This window comes from Palaemon carinicauda, chromosome 30, assembly GCF_036898095.1.
Source record: "Palaemon carinicauda isolate YSFRI2023 chromosome 30, ASM3689809v2, whole genome shotgun sequence".
Taxonomy (NCBI): Eukaryota; Metazoa; Arthropoda; class Malacostraca; order Decapoda; family Palaemonidae; genus Palaemon; species Palaemon carinicauda.
Genome location: NC_090754.1, coordinates 45,888,479 through 45,905,166, shown reverse-complemented (window position 1 = coordinate 45,905,166; position 16,688 = coordinate 45,888,479). Strand labels below are relative to the sequence as shown.

Here is a 16,688-nt window from a genome sequence, read left to right as displayed (position 1 = left end):
AAACTCGCGAGCGATCGCTATGAAGGTTGCGGGTGTGCCCACCAGCGCCAACTATCGGCCAGATACCACTCTTGCATGTAAACAAACCCTTCAATTCTTCTCTGTCGACCTTGACGACAAGACGTATCAATACTCGCTGTATAACCTGGAGTTTTCTCAACATATTTGGTGAAGTACTTCATTTTGGTTTGAGCTTTCGCAGTGCAGGTGTTTTTCCTCAACTTAAACTCTTGAACTCTTTATTGAACAGATTTAATTGTTGATGACTTGGATTGTTTTTTGGACTTTCTTTGACTAATTCAAAATGGCTGACCCTTCACAGGTACCTAGATTTCGTAAGTGTAATGCTAGGGACTGTAATAGGCGTCTTCCAAAGGCATCTCTCGACCCACATACTGTTTGTTCCAATTGTCGGGGTAAAACCTGTCAATTGGGAGATCGGTGTGAGGAATGCGTGGGCCTTTCGGAATTCGATTGGCTCGAATACGATAAGTATGCACGTAGGCTAGAGAGAGATAGGGTAAGGAGGAGTTCCTCTAGGTCAGTAGATTTTTCCTCTCCACATGCCCCTGAACCTAATCCTTCCCCTGTAGTGGTTGTACCTAACCCCCCTTCTGGCACTCAGGAACCATCTATGCAAGACATGTTACGTGCTATTCATGCCTTGGGGGAAAGAGTTGAAGCGTTAGCAACTGATCGTAATCAACTCATAGCTGACGTTAAAGAGCTTAAGTGTCAGAGTGCCACAGCGGAAAATAGTGGGAAAGTGATTAGTGCGCAAAGTGTTGTGAACAGTGTTGCGACCGAGGGTTCGTCTGTTCGTGCCTGTCGTTCACCTAGTCCGAGACCTCTTGCAAGCTCCCAAGCCCAGGGGAGAAGTAATGTCGTACGACTTATGGGTTCGAGAGGCCTTGATCAGCGAACAGACGTTCCCTCTATGGTATCAGGCGTATCTCACCAAGATCGCCCCTACCATAAGACGAGAGAGCCCATTTTCTCCTCGTCTTCCGAAGGCTTTTCGCATAAGAAACCGTGGAGCAAGGTTTCTAGGCCCCTTAAGCGAAAGTCGGTCCCTTCAGGACAGGTCCAGCGTCCTGGATGTAGTCATTGGGACAGTTCTGACCCATTGCAGTCATCGGATGACTGCTCGCCGCCTAAACAGCAACGTTACACAGGCTCAGAAAGTCTTGGTGTAGGCAAGGTTGTGCCGTCTCAGACGTTAACCCCGTCGTTTACCGCACCCATTCCCGTGGACCCTAAATGGGTTATACTGCAGGACATGCAGACTAAGCTCGCCTCCCTTATGGAAGACTATTCTGCCGATAAGGTTCCCGTTGAGCCTAGCCGTTTATCTCATCGAGATCCTGGCCTTCAGCCGCCCAAACGAACCTTTGTGCGTCCTGTTGACGTTGGCGTAGCCAAGTCACGTCAGTCACGTTATGTAGAGCCTCACTCGATGCGGTCTCGTGTGGATTTTCAGCCGCATTTGGACGTTAGGCCACTTACTAATGCTCCTGTTGACGTTCAGGACGTTCGCCAACCATCGGAGTTGACTTGTTTTGACGCTGAGCGTCAACCACCGCAGTCTAGAGTTGTTTTGACTGCTCAGACTAGGCAGTCAAAACAGTCTCGAGTGGACGCCGTGCGTCCTCACGCACCTGTTGTTGTTGACAGTTCACAGACTGTCAAGCAGTTACATGACGTTGCGTCCTGGTCCGCTACTAATGCACCAGTGCGTGTGGACGCTGCGTGTCAAGCATTGCCAACCCCTTTGCTTGTTTCTCAGCAGTTGTCAGATGAGGATCCTTCAGATGAGGACGTTGCTGACCCTCAGCCTGAGGATCATCCTTCAGATGTAGACGAACCCAGAACAGTTCCTCCATCAATGGACTTTAAGAAAGTCATGTTAATTTTTAAGGAGTTGTTTCCCGATCACTTCGTCGCTGTTGCTCCTCGTTCGCCGCCGTCTGAGTTTGTTCTAGGCGTACCTGCTGACATGCCAGCCTTTACAAAACTTGTGCTCTCTCGCTCATCCAAGAGAGCTTTACGGCTTTTAGGCGACTGGTTGGAAACCAAGAGGAGTTTGGGGAAGACGGCCTTTGCCTTCCCTCCGTCTAAACTCTCGTCTAGATCGAGCGTCTGGTATGCCACGGGAGAAGTTCTCGGCTTGGGAGTCCCTGCCTCTGCCCAGGGCGACTTCTCAAGCCTTGTAGACTCTCCCCGCCGCCTAGCCATGAGACGCTCGAAGATTAGTTGGTCCTCCTCGGACCTTGACCATCTGTTGAAAGGCATTTATAGAGCCTTTGAAGTTTTCAACTTCCTTGACTGGTGTTTGGGAGCCTTAAGTAGGAAAATCTCATCGGCTGATAGAGATGTCTCCGTACTTATTATGTCCTGTATGGATAAAGCCATCCGCGATGGTTCCAATGAGCTCTCCTCCTCTTTTACGTCGGGAGTCCTAAAGAAGCGAGAGTCCCTTTGCTCTTTTCTGTCGGCAGGAGTTACTCCCTGTCAGAGATCTGAACTGCTCTTTGCTCCCTTATCTAAGTTTTTGTTCCCGCAACAATTGGTTAAGGACATAGCTTCTTCACTCGTGCAGAAGGACACCCATGACTTGGTTGCGTCCTCTGCTCGCAAAGGGACTCCTTCGACATCCTTTTCTGCAAGACCTAGGATAGACACTCCGGCGTCCAGATTTATTCCGCCCTTTCGTGGCAGAGCTCCCAGCAGGGGAAGTACTCGTGCCGAGGGAAAGAGAGGAAAGAAGAGAGGAGCCAAGTCCTCACGTGGCAGAGTCTGACTGCCCGCAGCCTCAGACAGCAGTAGGAGCCAGACTCAAGAACTTCTGGCAAGCCTGGGAGAAGAGGGGCGCAGACCAACAATCTGTGAGGTTGCTCAGAGAGGGGTACAAAATTCCATTTGTACGCAAACCTCCTCTAGCGACTTCCCCCATCGACCTCTCTCCCAGGTACCGAGAGGAGTCAAAGAGACAAGCCCTGAAACTAGAAGTGTCTCTTTTGCTAGAGAAGGGAGCGGTGGTGAAAGTCTCGGACCTTCAATCACCGGGGTTTTACAACCGTCTCTTCCTAGTACCGAAGAAAACAGGAGGTTGGAGACCGGTGCTAGACGTCAGTGCACTCAACGTCTTTGTTACGAAGACAAAGTTCACCATGGAGACCACGAAATCAGTCTTAGCAGCGGTCAGAAAGGGAGACTGGATGGTCTCTCTCGACCTAAGAGACGCATACTTCCACATCCCCATACACTCAGATTCCCAACCTTTTCTGAGGTTTGTTTTCAACAATGTGGTATAGTTTCGGGCCCTGTGCTTTGGCCTAAGTCCTGCTCCTCTCGTGTTTACGAGGCTTATGAGGAATGTAGCAAAATTCCTCCATTTATCGGGAATCCGAGCCTCCCTATACTTGGACGACTGGCTTCTCAGAGCCTCGTCCAGTCATCGCTGTCTGCAGGATCTTCATTGGACATTGGATCTGACCAAGGAATTGGGACTTTTGGTCAACCTGGAAAAGTCCCAGCTGATTCCATCCCAAACTATACTGTATTTAGGGATGGAGATTCGCAGTCCAGTTTTTCGGGCTTTTCCGTCTGCCCCCCGAATAGAGCAAGCCCTGCTCAAAGTCCAACTGATGTTGAAGAGAGAACGATGCTCAGTCAGGAATTGGATGAGTCTAGTAGGAACTCTATCATCCCTGGAGCAGTTTGTCTCGCTAGGAAGGCTACACCTTCGACCTCTCCAGTTCCATCTAGCTTTTCACTGGAAAAAGGACAAGACGTTAGAGACGGTCTCAATCCCGATCTCCGAACCAGTAAAGGCATGCCTGAATTGGTGGAACGACAATATCAGTCTGAGAGAGGGACTTTCCCTAGCAGTTCAGAACCCAAACCACGTACTATTCTCGGACGCGTCGGATTTGGGTTGGGGTGCGACCCTGGACGGTCGGGAATGCTCAGGTCTGTGGACCTCAAGTCAGAGGAGCATGCACATCAACGGCAAGGAGCTTTTGGCAGTCCACCTGGCCTTGATGAACTTCGAGAGTCTCCTTCGAAACAAGGTGGTAGAGATCAACTCCGACAATACCACAGCCTTGGCATACATTCCCAAGCAAGGAGGCACCCACTCCCTGACGCTGTACGAGATCGCAAGGGACCTGCTCATTTGGTCAAGAGATCAAGGCATCTCCCTGTTAACGAGGTTTATCCAGGGCGACTTGAACGTCTTAGCAGACTGCCTCAGTCGGAGGGGTCAGGTAATTCCTACGGAATGGACCCTCCACAAGGACGTGTGCAAGAGTCTTTGGGCGACTTGGGGTCAACCCACCATAGACCTCTTTGCAACCTCGATGACCAAGAGACTTCCAATCTATTGCTCTCCAGTCCCAGACCCAGCAGCAATACACATAGACGCATTTCTTCTAGATTGGTCTCATCTGGACCTATATGCATTCCCACCATTCAAGATTGTCAACAAGGTACTGCAGAAGTTCGCCTCTCACGAAGGGACAAGGTTGACGTTAGTTGCTCCCCTCTGGCCCGCGAGAGAATGGTTCACCGAGGTACTTCGATGGCTGGTAGACTTTCCAAGAAGTCTTCCTCTAAGAGTAGATCTGTTACGTCAGCCCCACGTAAAAAATGTACACCAAAGCCTCCCTGCTCTTCGTCTGACTGCCTTCAGACTATCGAAAGACTCTCTAGAGCTCGAGGCTTTTCGAAGGAGGCAGCCAGTGCGATTGCAAGAGCGAGGAGAGCTTCTACCATTAGAGTATACCAGTCGAAGTGGGAAGTCTTCCGAGACTGGTGCAAGTCAGCATCTGTATCCTCGTCCAGTACCTCTGTAGCCCAAATCGCTGATTTTCTCTTACACCTGAGAAAAGTTCGCTCCCTTTCAGCTTCCACAATCAAGGGCTACAGGAGCATGTTGGCTTCGGTCTTCCGGCATAGAGGCTTAGATCTTTCCAACAATAAAGATCTACAAGATCTCCTTAAGTCTTTTGAAACCTCTAAGGAACGTCGTTTGGCTACTCCTGGATGGAACTTAGACGTGGTCCTAAGGTTCCTCATGTCAGACAGGTTTGAGCCATTACATTCAGCCTCCCTGAAGGATCTCACTCTTAAGACTCTTTTCCTGGTGTGCTTGGCCTCGGCTAAAAGAGTCCGTGAACTTCATGCCTTCAGTAAGAACATCGGCTTTTCTACAGAAAAAGCCACTTGTTCTCTTCAACTTGGTTTCCTGGCCAAGAATGAACTGCCTTCTCGTCCTTGGCCTAAATCTTTTGATATTCCTTGCTTATCAGAGATCGTAGGCAACGAACTGGAAAGAGTGTTATGTCCCGTTAGAGCTCTTAAGTTCTATTTAGCTCGTACTAAGCCATTATGAGGTAAATCTGAAGCGTTATGGTGTTCGGTTAAGAAACCATCCTTACCTATGTCAAAGAATGCTTTGTCATATTTTATCAGATTTTTAATACGAGAAGCTCATTCCCACTTGAGTGAGGAAGACCAATCTTTGCTTAAGGTTAAGACGCACGAAATTAGAGCTATAGCAACCTCCGTGGCCTTCAAGCAAAATAGATCTCTGCAAAGTATCATGGACGCGACTTTTTGGAGAAGCAAGTCAGTGTTCACGTCATTTTACTTGAAAGATGTCCAGACTCTTTACGAGGACTGCTACACACTGGGTCCATTCGTAGCAGCGAGTGCAGTAGTGGGTGAGGGTTCTACCACTACACTTCCCTAATTCCAATATCCTTTTTAATCTGTCTCTTGAAATGTTTTTAATATTGTTTTTTATGGGTTGTACGGAAGGCTAAGAAGCCTTTCGCATCCTGGTTGATTTGGCGGGTGGTCAAAGTCATTTCTTGAGAGCGCCCAGATTAGGGGTTTGATGAGGTCCTGTTAGTATGGGTTGCAACCCTTCATACTTCAGCTCCTGGGAGTCTTTCAGCTCCTAAGAGGATCGCTGGGCTTCGTGAGGAAGACAGACTTACAAGGCAGAGTAATCGTCTAAGTCAACTTCCTAACCAGGTACCTATATATTTTGGTTTTGTTATATTGATAACTGTCAAAAACTCTTAGCATATACGCTGTAAACTTAATTAACTCTGGTCTCTACCCACCGCCTTGGGTGTGAATCAGCTATTATATATTCACCGGCTAAGTTAAATATTTAAAAATGATATTTTAATTATAAAATAAATTTTTGAATATACTTACCCGGTGAATATATAAATTAAAGGCCCTCCCTTCCTCCCCAATAGAGATGCAGCGGGACGAGAAGAATTGAAGGGTTTGTTTACATGCAAGAGTGGTATCTGGCCGATAGTTGGCGCTGGTGGGCACACCCGCAACCTTCATAGCGATCGCTCGCGAGTTTTTGAGTGTGTTTTCTGTCGAGCCGCTGAGCAGCAGCTATTATATATTCACCGGGTAAGTATATTCAAAAATTTATTTTATAATTAAAATATATTTACACATATTTGCCCGCCAGCCCTGTCCCCCAAGACAAGTCCTACCTCTAAGTGAAAGTGAGCATTCATCTGTGTGTGAGGGGGGGAGGGGTAGCTAGCTACCACTCCCCTACCTCCCCGCTAACTAGCGCGAGGGTAATACACCCTCGTTAAATTCTAATGGCTCGCCATTTCAGCTGCGCTAAAAGGTAACCCTCTGTAAATAGCTAAGGTTTGTATGGTTAGGAAAAATACAAATTATCTTCGAATTTGTCATATTTGTATGTGAAAGAATCAGTTTTCTTTTAAAAATGGTTTTGTTCTTCAAAGGGCTGTCTTTAGTTAGTGCATTATACTAATCAAACACTTAAAGAATGTATACAAAATAGTTCTGAATCAGAAGATTTGCCCGTGTTCAATTAGAATATAAAGAATATTGTACTTCTTTTATAACTTAATTGGATTTTAGGAAGTAGAAAATGGGTCAATTACAGAATTGTGCTTTAAGAAGTGTTTTCATTTATGCTATATTTAACAGCTAAAAAGATATGGTAGCACAACCTTTGGGGCTGTAAAAAGAAAACTAGAGAATTGAATACAAGAAAGTCGAGAAAATGGGTACTCTCCTTAGCTAGAGAAGTTTCCTGTCCTACAGCAGAAAAAACATACAATTAACTAATTACACTTCACATATTGTCCTGTTGATAGTTTAGTATTTTAAAAATTCCTTAAAACCTTTACAAGTTGTAAAATGTTTCCTGAAGTTCTTGTTATTAACCACAGATCATGTCTGAAAATTGTAAAATTTTAATCCCCTTTTTATTCATCAATTCCCCCCCCCCTCAATACTGTATATTGTATAACTATTCCATCCTTTAATTCTGTACCTTCTTTTTCAGTTTAAGCTTAGAGTTGGCTGTAACTTGAAAAAGTGAACACGTGGATATAATTTTTTATATGATTCAGACTTAGATCTTAGGTCTTACCTGCCTTGGATCCTGATTACCTAGAAAACAAAAACTTTGGTATCTTTTCCTGGACTTCATCCATCATGTGATGAAAAATAGTGTAATGTAAATACTGTCCTTATATTGGAGCATCCAAGTTGAAACTCCCTATATTAGATTAATTATTTGAGTGACCTGACTAATTATTTATTGATTCCCCAAAATTAGTTGTTATGAATTTATGTAATATATATATATATATACACATACATACTCACAATATACTGAATTTTCCATTTAGGTGATATGGACAAAATGTGGGTACTCAAAGAAGACAAAGATTTGGAGGATTGGGTGGTAACGAGTGACAGGGACCATAACGAAGGTTCTAGTTTTGGAACGCTTGGCTTGTCTCCAACGGGTCACGGGTTATTTTCGGGGGAAGTATCTACACAGGTACAGTATTGGTGTTGAATTTTCTTATATAAATATAAATTTTCTTTGGTGTTGGTTAGAAGGCCATACGATGTCCACCATCGACTTCTTTCTCGCTCACTTATTGTGCAGCAGCTCAAACTTTTCCTGAATTTCCATCTAGTCTAGGTTATTGTCTATGTACCTTTTTATGATTTTTGGAACCTTACTGGTTTTCATCCTTCTACTTCAATAGCTAATTTTTTTCTTACTCTACTTTTCAGTTGTTTTTATCCCTTATCTAAGCCCTCTTTAGCTTTGAGATCCCTGTCTGCTTTCCAGCTGCTGAACACCTCATCGTCCTTATTTGTAGTATGACCTTACAATTGCATCCAGCCTTGAATTTTAACACTGTGTAGTCACAATTCTTCAAAAATGTACTGGGTACATAGAGTAGTACAGAACAAACATTAATTAGCTTAATAATTTAACATGCTGAGTTCTAATGCACTAGTGTACTCTGAAGTACAGTAATGGTATCTTCTTCTCACTCTAGATTGACACCAAGGTTAAATGAATATTATTCTTCAAAGTCCTCCTTTTTTATTACAGCATTGTGATCCTTCCTCTCTTAGTTTCTCTTCTCACATGCTTGAATATTATACATTCCATTCATATCTTGGAATCTTAGCATTGTGTGTAACTTTATTCTTAATGTCCATTATGTAGTACAGCCATCACCATACATAGTCCACATTGCCAGATTACTTATTTCATATTCCTTACCTTTTTATCTAATTACAATAATCGTTGTTTTACTTACATAGTACTTTTCCATTTATTAATCATTTCTATGACTCGCTTCTCTGATTCTGATTTTAATGTTAGATCTTTGTATACTAACTCCTTGCAGCGTCCCTTTTTGAACATTTATGTAGCTTCTTCCATTACTTTGATAAACAGCAAAGGATTCAGTGTTGATCAGTGATGGACTCTCAAAAGGTTTCAAAATTTCTGTAATGATTTAAATGTTCCTGCTGTTTTCAGTCTAGATATTGTTTTATGGGAAAATACAGTAGTAGCACTAAATAATTTTTTTGTAGTACCTTCTGATTTCATAATTTTAATCTAAATGCATATCCTACTACTTTGTGAAATGCTTTCTCAAGATCCACAGATATGTGATGACATATCTTTCTCTTTACAAGGCACTTCACATGCATTTACTTCATTGTAAAGATAGCCTCCATTGTAGATTTCTTTGATATAAAGTCAAAATGACAGCTGTTACTTTTAACAGTTTGTTACTATTTGTCACTTGAGAGTTATGAATATATTTCAAGTAACCTTAACTCTTTAATAACAAAACATTCCATGGGCAATGATACATAAATACTGTAACTCAGTGTTTTGTATTTTATGTAATAATTTATTCTGAAGTACAGTATGTGTATTTTCCTTTCAATTAAAAGGGAAAGACAAATATGTTCAAGTATAGATAATATTTCTTTGTTGCAAAAATTGTATTTTCTTTTTTATTTTTATCCAATTCTGCTTTGATATAAGTTGTGAATTGCTCAGTTAGACGTTTATATTGTGATTATATCCTAAAACTGAGGAATCTTGACAAAGTTACTATCCTGGTAGATTGTTTTAGCCATTTGAGTTTCTGGTCAGTGTCCAAAAATGTGTCTGGGATGAACATGCTCAGTTCTTGTTGCTTATGGTCTTACTCTAATATGAAGTTGAATAATTCTATTATTTCTTTAGTATGGTACATACATACATATACCAAAGACACTTCCCCCAATTTTGGGGGGTAGCCAACATCAACAAAGAAACAAAACAAATCACTTGTAAAAACTAAGTGTAAATATTTTGATATCATGTAGTATTGATATAGTATCTAGAAAACATTAGGGGTTGGTTCAATTCTATTTCTACGAAAAGATGATGCCCCCTGTGGCCGCGGGGGCATATAAAAATTAGAATAGCGCCAACGTTATCCCTGCGTGTCGTAAGAGGCGACTAAAAGGGACGGGACGAGGGGGCTGGGAACCCCCTCTCCTGTATAAAAATCCTACGAGACAAAGACAAAGAGATGGAGTTTAGTATGGTAAAAAGTAAAATAAAAACATTTAAATCAGAATAATGCAGTGAACTAGCCTGTGATAGTTGTTTCTGTAATTCTTGTAAAAAGTGATTAAGCTAGCCATGAACACTAGTTTCATTACAGTATTTATTTTTAATAGATTTTAAATTATTACAGTACCTTTTCTGAATAGATTTTCAAAATCTAATAAAGACATTATTTATACACCCTTGAAAGATACTATAAATTATTTATTCCTACGCGCATACAAACTTCTGAGTCATTCATATGGGTTATTCCTAGTCTGAGAGATGAACAAGCAGGATTTGGAAAAGGTAGAAGTTGTACTGACCAAATTTTCATTTTAAGACATGTGGTACAGTAATATGTAAAATATAGAAGTCCACTTTTGATGGCATTTGAGAACTATGAAAAAGTCTTTGATAGTGTGTAGCGGCCAATTTTTGAGAGTCCTGCGTTATTATGAAGTTCCTCATATATATGTAAATTTGATTACATCTGTTCATAAGCATAGCAAGTGCTAAGTTAATGTTAGTGGAGTCCTATCAAATAAATTTCCAGTGAACAGTGGAGTACTTCAAGGGAATGTGTTGTCACCTATGTTGTTTATCTTCCTTATGTATTTTGTAATGCATAGAACATTTGGGGCTGGTGGGGAAGGATTGAACTGTATTGGTAACAGGAAATTAGCTGACCTAGAGTATGTAGATAACGCTGTCCTTATTAGAAGAACACCACAGGACTTGCAAAATCTGCTTACCAGAATGCATGAAATATCACATGAGGTTGGCCTCAAGATAAATAGAAGAAAGACAGAGTTGATGAAAATGGAATATGCAATGTAAGATGAAATATCTTTGGAAGGAGAAAGGATTAATGAGGTGGAATCATTTGAATATTTAGGAAATATGATCTCTAATACAGGATCTTTAGAATTTGAGTTTAATGAAAGATTAAAAAAATCAAATCAGACAATGGCTAGGTTAAGTAAAATTTGGAAATCAAATTGCCTGAAATTGCATATAAAAATTAGTCTATATATCAGTTTAGTGAGATCGGTGTTACTGTATGGACATGAGTCGTGGTATGACAATGAAACAATATCCAACAGATTTTGCAGATTTGAGAACAAAGCCTTCCGTAAATTATTATGAGTTAAATGGCAGGAAAGGAGAGATTACCCGAGTGCCTTATGTGGATGAGATCATGGTGAGGGGTAGATGGAGATGGTTTGGGCATGCTCTTTACACTCCCCAAGAGAGATTAGTTCACCAAATTTTCATCTGGGCTCCACAATGCACTATAAGAGTTGGAAGTCCCAGGCCTACATGGCTGAGGACTATGAAAACATGAAGTAGGAGATGATGAATGGAGACTTCTCCCCACCTAAGGAAGACTCCCATATAAATGACTCAAAAGTTTGTATCCGCTTAGGGATAAACTTCAAATCTTAAAAACAATTTGCATTTTTCCTAGCTATACAAACCTGAAGTCGTTTATCAAAGATCCTGCCTCAACCGCCAACAATTCTTTGAAAGTAGAGTGTGGAGAGCATCATGGGCAGGCGTCTTAGGCCCGCATGCGCAGTGGTTGCTTAGTAACTATTAGAAAGATGCAATTAAACCCTTTTTCTTTGATTGTCTGGTCGTAGAGTAAATGAGACTAGGAGTACATACATACATATACCAAGGCACTTCCCCCCCATTTTGGTGGGTAGCTGACATCAAACAAATGAAAAAGAAGGGACCTTTCCTCTCTACGTTCCTCCCAGCCGGACCAGGGACTCGACCGAGTTGGGCTGGTACTGTTAGGGTGCCACAGCCCACCCTCCTCCGTTATCCGCCACAAATGGAGCTTCATAACGCTGAATCTCCTAGGAATAACCCATATAAATGACTTGGGTTTGTATAGCTAGGAAAAATTAAAGTTGTTTTTAGAATTTGTAGTATTTACTGTGATGTATGCAATATATCAATACAGGTATGTATATCAATACTTTTTATGCCCATAATTAAAAAAAAAAATTATAAAGAAACAATGTAAAATAGAAAAAAAAATTAAATGGTTCCCTATTATTTTGAGAACTGGTTTATGGTGATTTCTCTTTTAATTGCTCATCTTTTGGTAGCGATAGAATTGAACCAACCCCTAACGTTTTCTAGATACTATTTCAATACTACATGATATCAAAATATTTACACTTGGTTTTTACAAGTGATCTGCATGAATTTGATGTCATCAGAAGTTCAAGGGATTGAGTCAACATAGCATCATTTCACAATACATTATCAGAATTCAATGGGTTTGAATAGCCAAAACATATTCTCATATTCCAACATTTATTTTGTAAAGTACAGTATTATTGCTGTTGTGCATTTTTTAAAAATTGACTGTTGAAGTAAGAAATATGATTTATGTATTTCAGGTGCCCAAAGATGGAGTGGTTAAAAAAGCTGGGTATGTCAACATGAGGTCAATTCGTCCAAGGGTGAGTTCCTGCGTAACTCAGTTTTATAATTATACTTGCTTGTTGTATTCTACTTTTAGTTAGTTTCATTAGAATTTTGTTTTGAATGTTCCCCATTCCAAGGTCACAGGTCTTAAGCTGTCAACATAGGAAGGTCTCCCTAGTCTTATGCCATCTGGATATTCAGGTTTATACCAATCACCTTCTTTACCTTTAGTTTGCATGCATTACTATTAATAACTGTTCATAGACTCCTAGTTTTGTACTTTTCCGCAGGATCAGCATTAAAGGTTGTTCGTTAATGGCAAAGGCAAGGGACAGTGAAAATGGCCTAGTCGGACAATGTCTTAGACACTGACCATATATACGTACATATGATCCGCACCCAAGCCCCCCTCTCCAAGCTAGGACCAGCTGATAACTCGGCCCATCCTTAGCTCATAAGGATGGTGAGATTGTAGACAAAAGTCTATCGAATTTAATCGGAATATGAACCCTGGTCCAACAGATCACCAGGCAGGGATGTTTCTAATAGGCTACCACAACCCTTATGCCAGTTATTTATAATTTTATTTTGATCACTTATCGTAAATGATAGTATGAAAATTGCATCTATCAGTGACTTCAAAATTGAAAGATGGTGAGCATTTCATCGTTTGATATGGGCTCATCACCACAGGTCAACCTCCAAGGAGAGGCAAATAGCTGCCTCTTTTCTGAAGGGAAGTGGTCATGATCGAGCAACTTTTCTTATAAATAAGTTTTGTTTAGAAGTTTCTTCCCTATCCTCCCAAATGTATGCAACCCATTTTCATAATGACTATTCATTCTGACAATATCATCCACAGGATTATACGTTTTCCTTGACCGTCTACCAGTTCCTGGTAGTGACCTAGTCCAGCACCTAGCACAACTTCATACACAGGTCATTAGGAGTCGTCTCTTACACTCCTAAACAGGACCAAAGTGCTCTGACCTTTCCCGGAATAGTAAACTAGCCAATTTGGTTATAGGAACTTCCTCCTTCCTAAGCCTAAGTCCCATATTAAAGGACAAAGTGATGTATTCGTGTTGAGGAACAAATTTCAAAATTATGAAATAATTTGTATTTGTTTCGTAACCGGAATTCAAACCTACGCTAATTATAGGGGTATTATTTTCAGCGAAGCTGAAAGGACAGGCCATTCAAATTTTAGCAAGGGTTAACTACCCATCCTGCTAGTTAGGGGGGGGGGGGGGGTGGTTAGCTAGCTACCCCTCTTACTCACACACCTGTGACTGTGTCCCACTTTGCTTTCGGCTCGGAGGGAGAGCGGTTGTTACCTCTCTTCCTCCTTGTTAACTACTCATCCCGCTAGTTGGGGGAGTAGCTAGCTACCCCTCTTACACACCTGTGACTGTGCCCCACTTTGCTTTTGGCTAGGAGGGTGAGCAGATGTTACTGCTCTTCCTCCTCGCCTATTTTGGACTGCCATTAATCTTTGTGTTTTTAACATGTTATTTTTATTAATAAAATAAATTTTTGAATATACTTACCCGATAATCATGTAGCTGTCAACTCCGTTGCCCGACAGAATTCTATGGAGGGATACGCCAGCTATCACAATACTAGAAGGGGGTGTATTTACCAGCGCCACCTGTGGCCAGGTACTCAAGTACTTCTTGTTGACACCTCCTCAATTATTCCTCGGTCCACTGGTTCTCTATGGGGAGGAAGGGAGGGTCGATTAAATCATGATTATCGGGTAAGTATATTCAAAAATTTATTTTATTAATAAAAATAACATTTTTCAATATTAAACTTACCCGATAATCATGTAGCTGATTCACACCCAGGGGGGTGGGTGAAAAACCAGTGTACAAGACTAAAGGATAGCTAAGTATCCCGTATTTCATATAATCAGTTATCCACAATAACAATGAAATAATAAGTACCTGGTAAGGAAGTCGACTTGAACCGTTACTCTGCCTTTAATAAGATCGTCTTCCTTACTGAGCGCAGCGTTCCTCTTGGGAGGCTGAATCAACTCAAAGGTGCTAAAGTATACAGGGCTGCAACCCATACTAAAGGACCTCATCACAACCTTTAATCTTGGCGCTTCTCAAGAAAGAATTGACCACCCGCCAAATCAACAAGGATGTGGAAGGCTTCTTAGCCGACCGTACAACCCATAAAAAGTATTCAAGAGAAAGGTTAAAAAGTTATGGGATTATGGGAATGTAGTGGCTGAGCCCTCGCCTACTACTGCATTCGTTGCTACGAATGGACCCAGGGTGTAGCAGTACTCGTAAAGAGACTGGACATCTTTGAGATAGAATGATGCGAACACTGACTTGCTTCTCCAATAGGTTGCATCCATAACACTCTGCAGAGAACGGTTCTGTTTGAAGGCCACTGAAGTAGCCACAGCTCTCACTTCATGTGTCCTTACCTTCAGCAAAGCAAGGTCTTCTTCCTTCAGATGAGAATTTGCTTCTCTAATCAAAAGCCTGATGTAGTAAGAAACTGAGTTCTTAGACATTGGTAGAGAAGGCTTCTTGATAGCACACCATAAGGCTTCTGATTGTCCTCGTAATGGTTTTGACCTTCTTAGATAGTACTTAAGAGCTCTAACTGGGCAAAGTACTCTCTCCAGTTCGTTCCCCACCATGTTGGACAGGCTTGGGATCTCGAACGACTTAGGCCAAGGACGGGAAGGAAGCTCGTTTTTAGCCAAAAAACCGAGCTGCAAGGAACATGTAGCCGTTTCAGATGTGAAACCTATGTTCCTGCTGAAGGCGTGGATCTCACTTACTCTTTTACCTGTTGCTAAGCACACGAGGAAAAGAGTTTTTAATGTGAGGTCCTTAAAAGAGGCTGATTGGAGCGGTTCAAATCCTGATGACATTAGGAACCTTAGGACCACGTCTAGATTCCAGCCTGGAGTGGACAACCGACGTTCCTTTGAGGTCTCAAAAGACCTAAGGAGGTCCTGTAGATCTTTGTTGGAGGAAAGATCCAAGCCTCTGTGGCGGAAAACCGCTGCCAACATACTTCTGTAACCCTTGATCGTAGGAGCTGATAGGGATCTTACGTTCCTAGATGTAACAGGAAGTCAGCAATCTGGGTTACAGTGGTACTGGTTGAGGAAACTGCATTGGCCTTGCACCAGCTTCGGAAGACTTCCCATTAAGACTGATAGACTCTGAGAGTGGATGTCGTCCTTGCTCTGGCAATCGCTCTGGCTGCCTCCTTCGAAAAGCCTCTAGCTCTTGAGAGTCTTTCGATAGTCTGAAGGCAGTCAGACGAAGAGCGTGGAGGATTGGGTGTACCTTCTTTACGTGAGGTTGACGCAGAAGGTCCACTCTAGGAGGAAGAGTCCTGGGAACGTCGACCAGCCATTGTAGTACCTCGGTGAACCATTCTCTCGCGGGCCAGAGGGGAGCAACCAACGTCAGCCGTGTCCCTTTGTGAGAGGCGAACCTCTGAAGTACCCTGTTGACAATCTTGAACGGCGGGAATGCATACAGGTCGAGATGGGACCAATCCAGCAGAAAGGCATCCACGCGAACTGCTGCTGGGTCTGGAATCGGAGAACAATACAAGAGGAGCCTCTTGGTCATCGAGGTAGCGAATAGATCTATGGTTGGCTGACCCCACAGGGCCCAAAGTCTGCTGCAAACATTCTTGTGAAGGGTCCACTCTGTGGGGAGGACCTGACCCTTCCGGCTGAGGCGATCTGCCATGACATTCATATCGCCCTGAATGAGCCTCGTTACCAGCGTGAGCTTTCGATCTTTTGACCAAATGAGGAGGTCCCTTGCGATCTCGAACAACTTCCTCGAATGAGTCCCTCCCTGCTTGGAGATGTAAGCCAAGGCTGTGGTGTAGTCGGAGTTCACCTCCACCACCTTGTTAAGCTGGAGGGACTTGAAGTTTATCAAGGCCAGATGAACTGCCAACAACTCCTTGCAATAGATGTGAAGTGTCCTTTGCTCCTGATTCCATGTTCCCGAGCATTCCTGTCCGTCCAGTGTCGCACCCCAGCCCGTGTCCGATGCGTCCGAGAAGAGACGGTGGTCGGGGGTCTGAACAGCCAATGGTAGACCTTCCTTGAGAAGAATGCTGTTCTTCCACCACGTTAGAGTAGACCTCATCTCTTCGGAAACAGGAACTGAGCCCGTCTCTAGCGTCATGTCCTTTATCCAGTGAGCAGCTAGATGATACTGAAGGGGGCGGAGGTGGAGTCTCCCTAACTCGATGAACAGGGCCAGCGATGAAAGTGTCCCTGTTAGACTCATCC

At 42.6% G+C, this 16,688-nt stretch overlaps 1 protein-coding gene across 2 annotated transcripts in view; it reads left to right on the top strand.

Moving 5' to 3' along the window:
• CIA30 (complex I intermediate-associated protein 30) overlaps positions 1-16,688 on the top strand; it is a 51,587-nt gene that overhangs the window by 24,100 nt on the left and 10,799 nt on the right. For both annotated transcript variants that reach the window (XM_068353730.1, XM_068353729.1), the window contains exons 4-5: positions 7,713-7,867; positions 12,364-12,426. In XM_068353730.1, the coding sequence (XP_068209831.1) occupies positions 7,713-7,867; positions 12,364-12,426 (218 nt within the window). The remainder of the gene's footprint in view (positions 1-7,712; positions 7,868-12,363; positions 12,427-16,688) is intronic.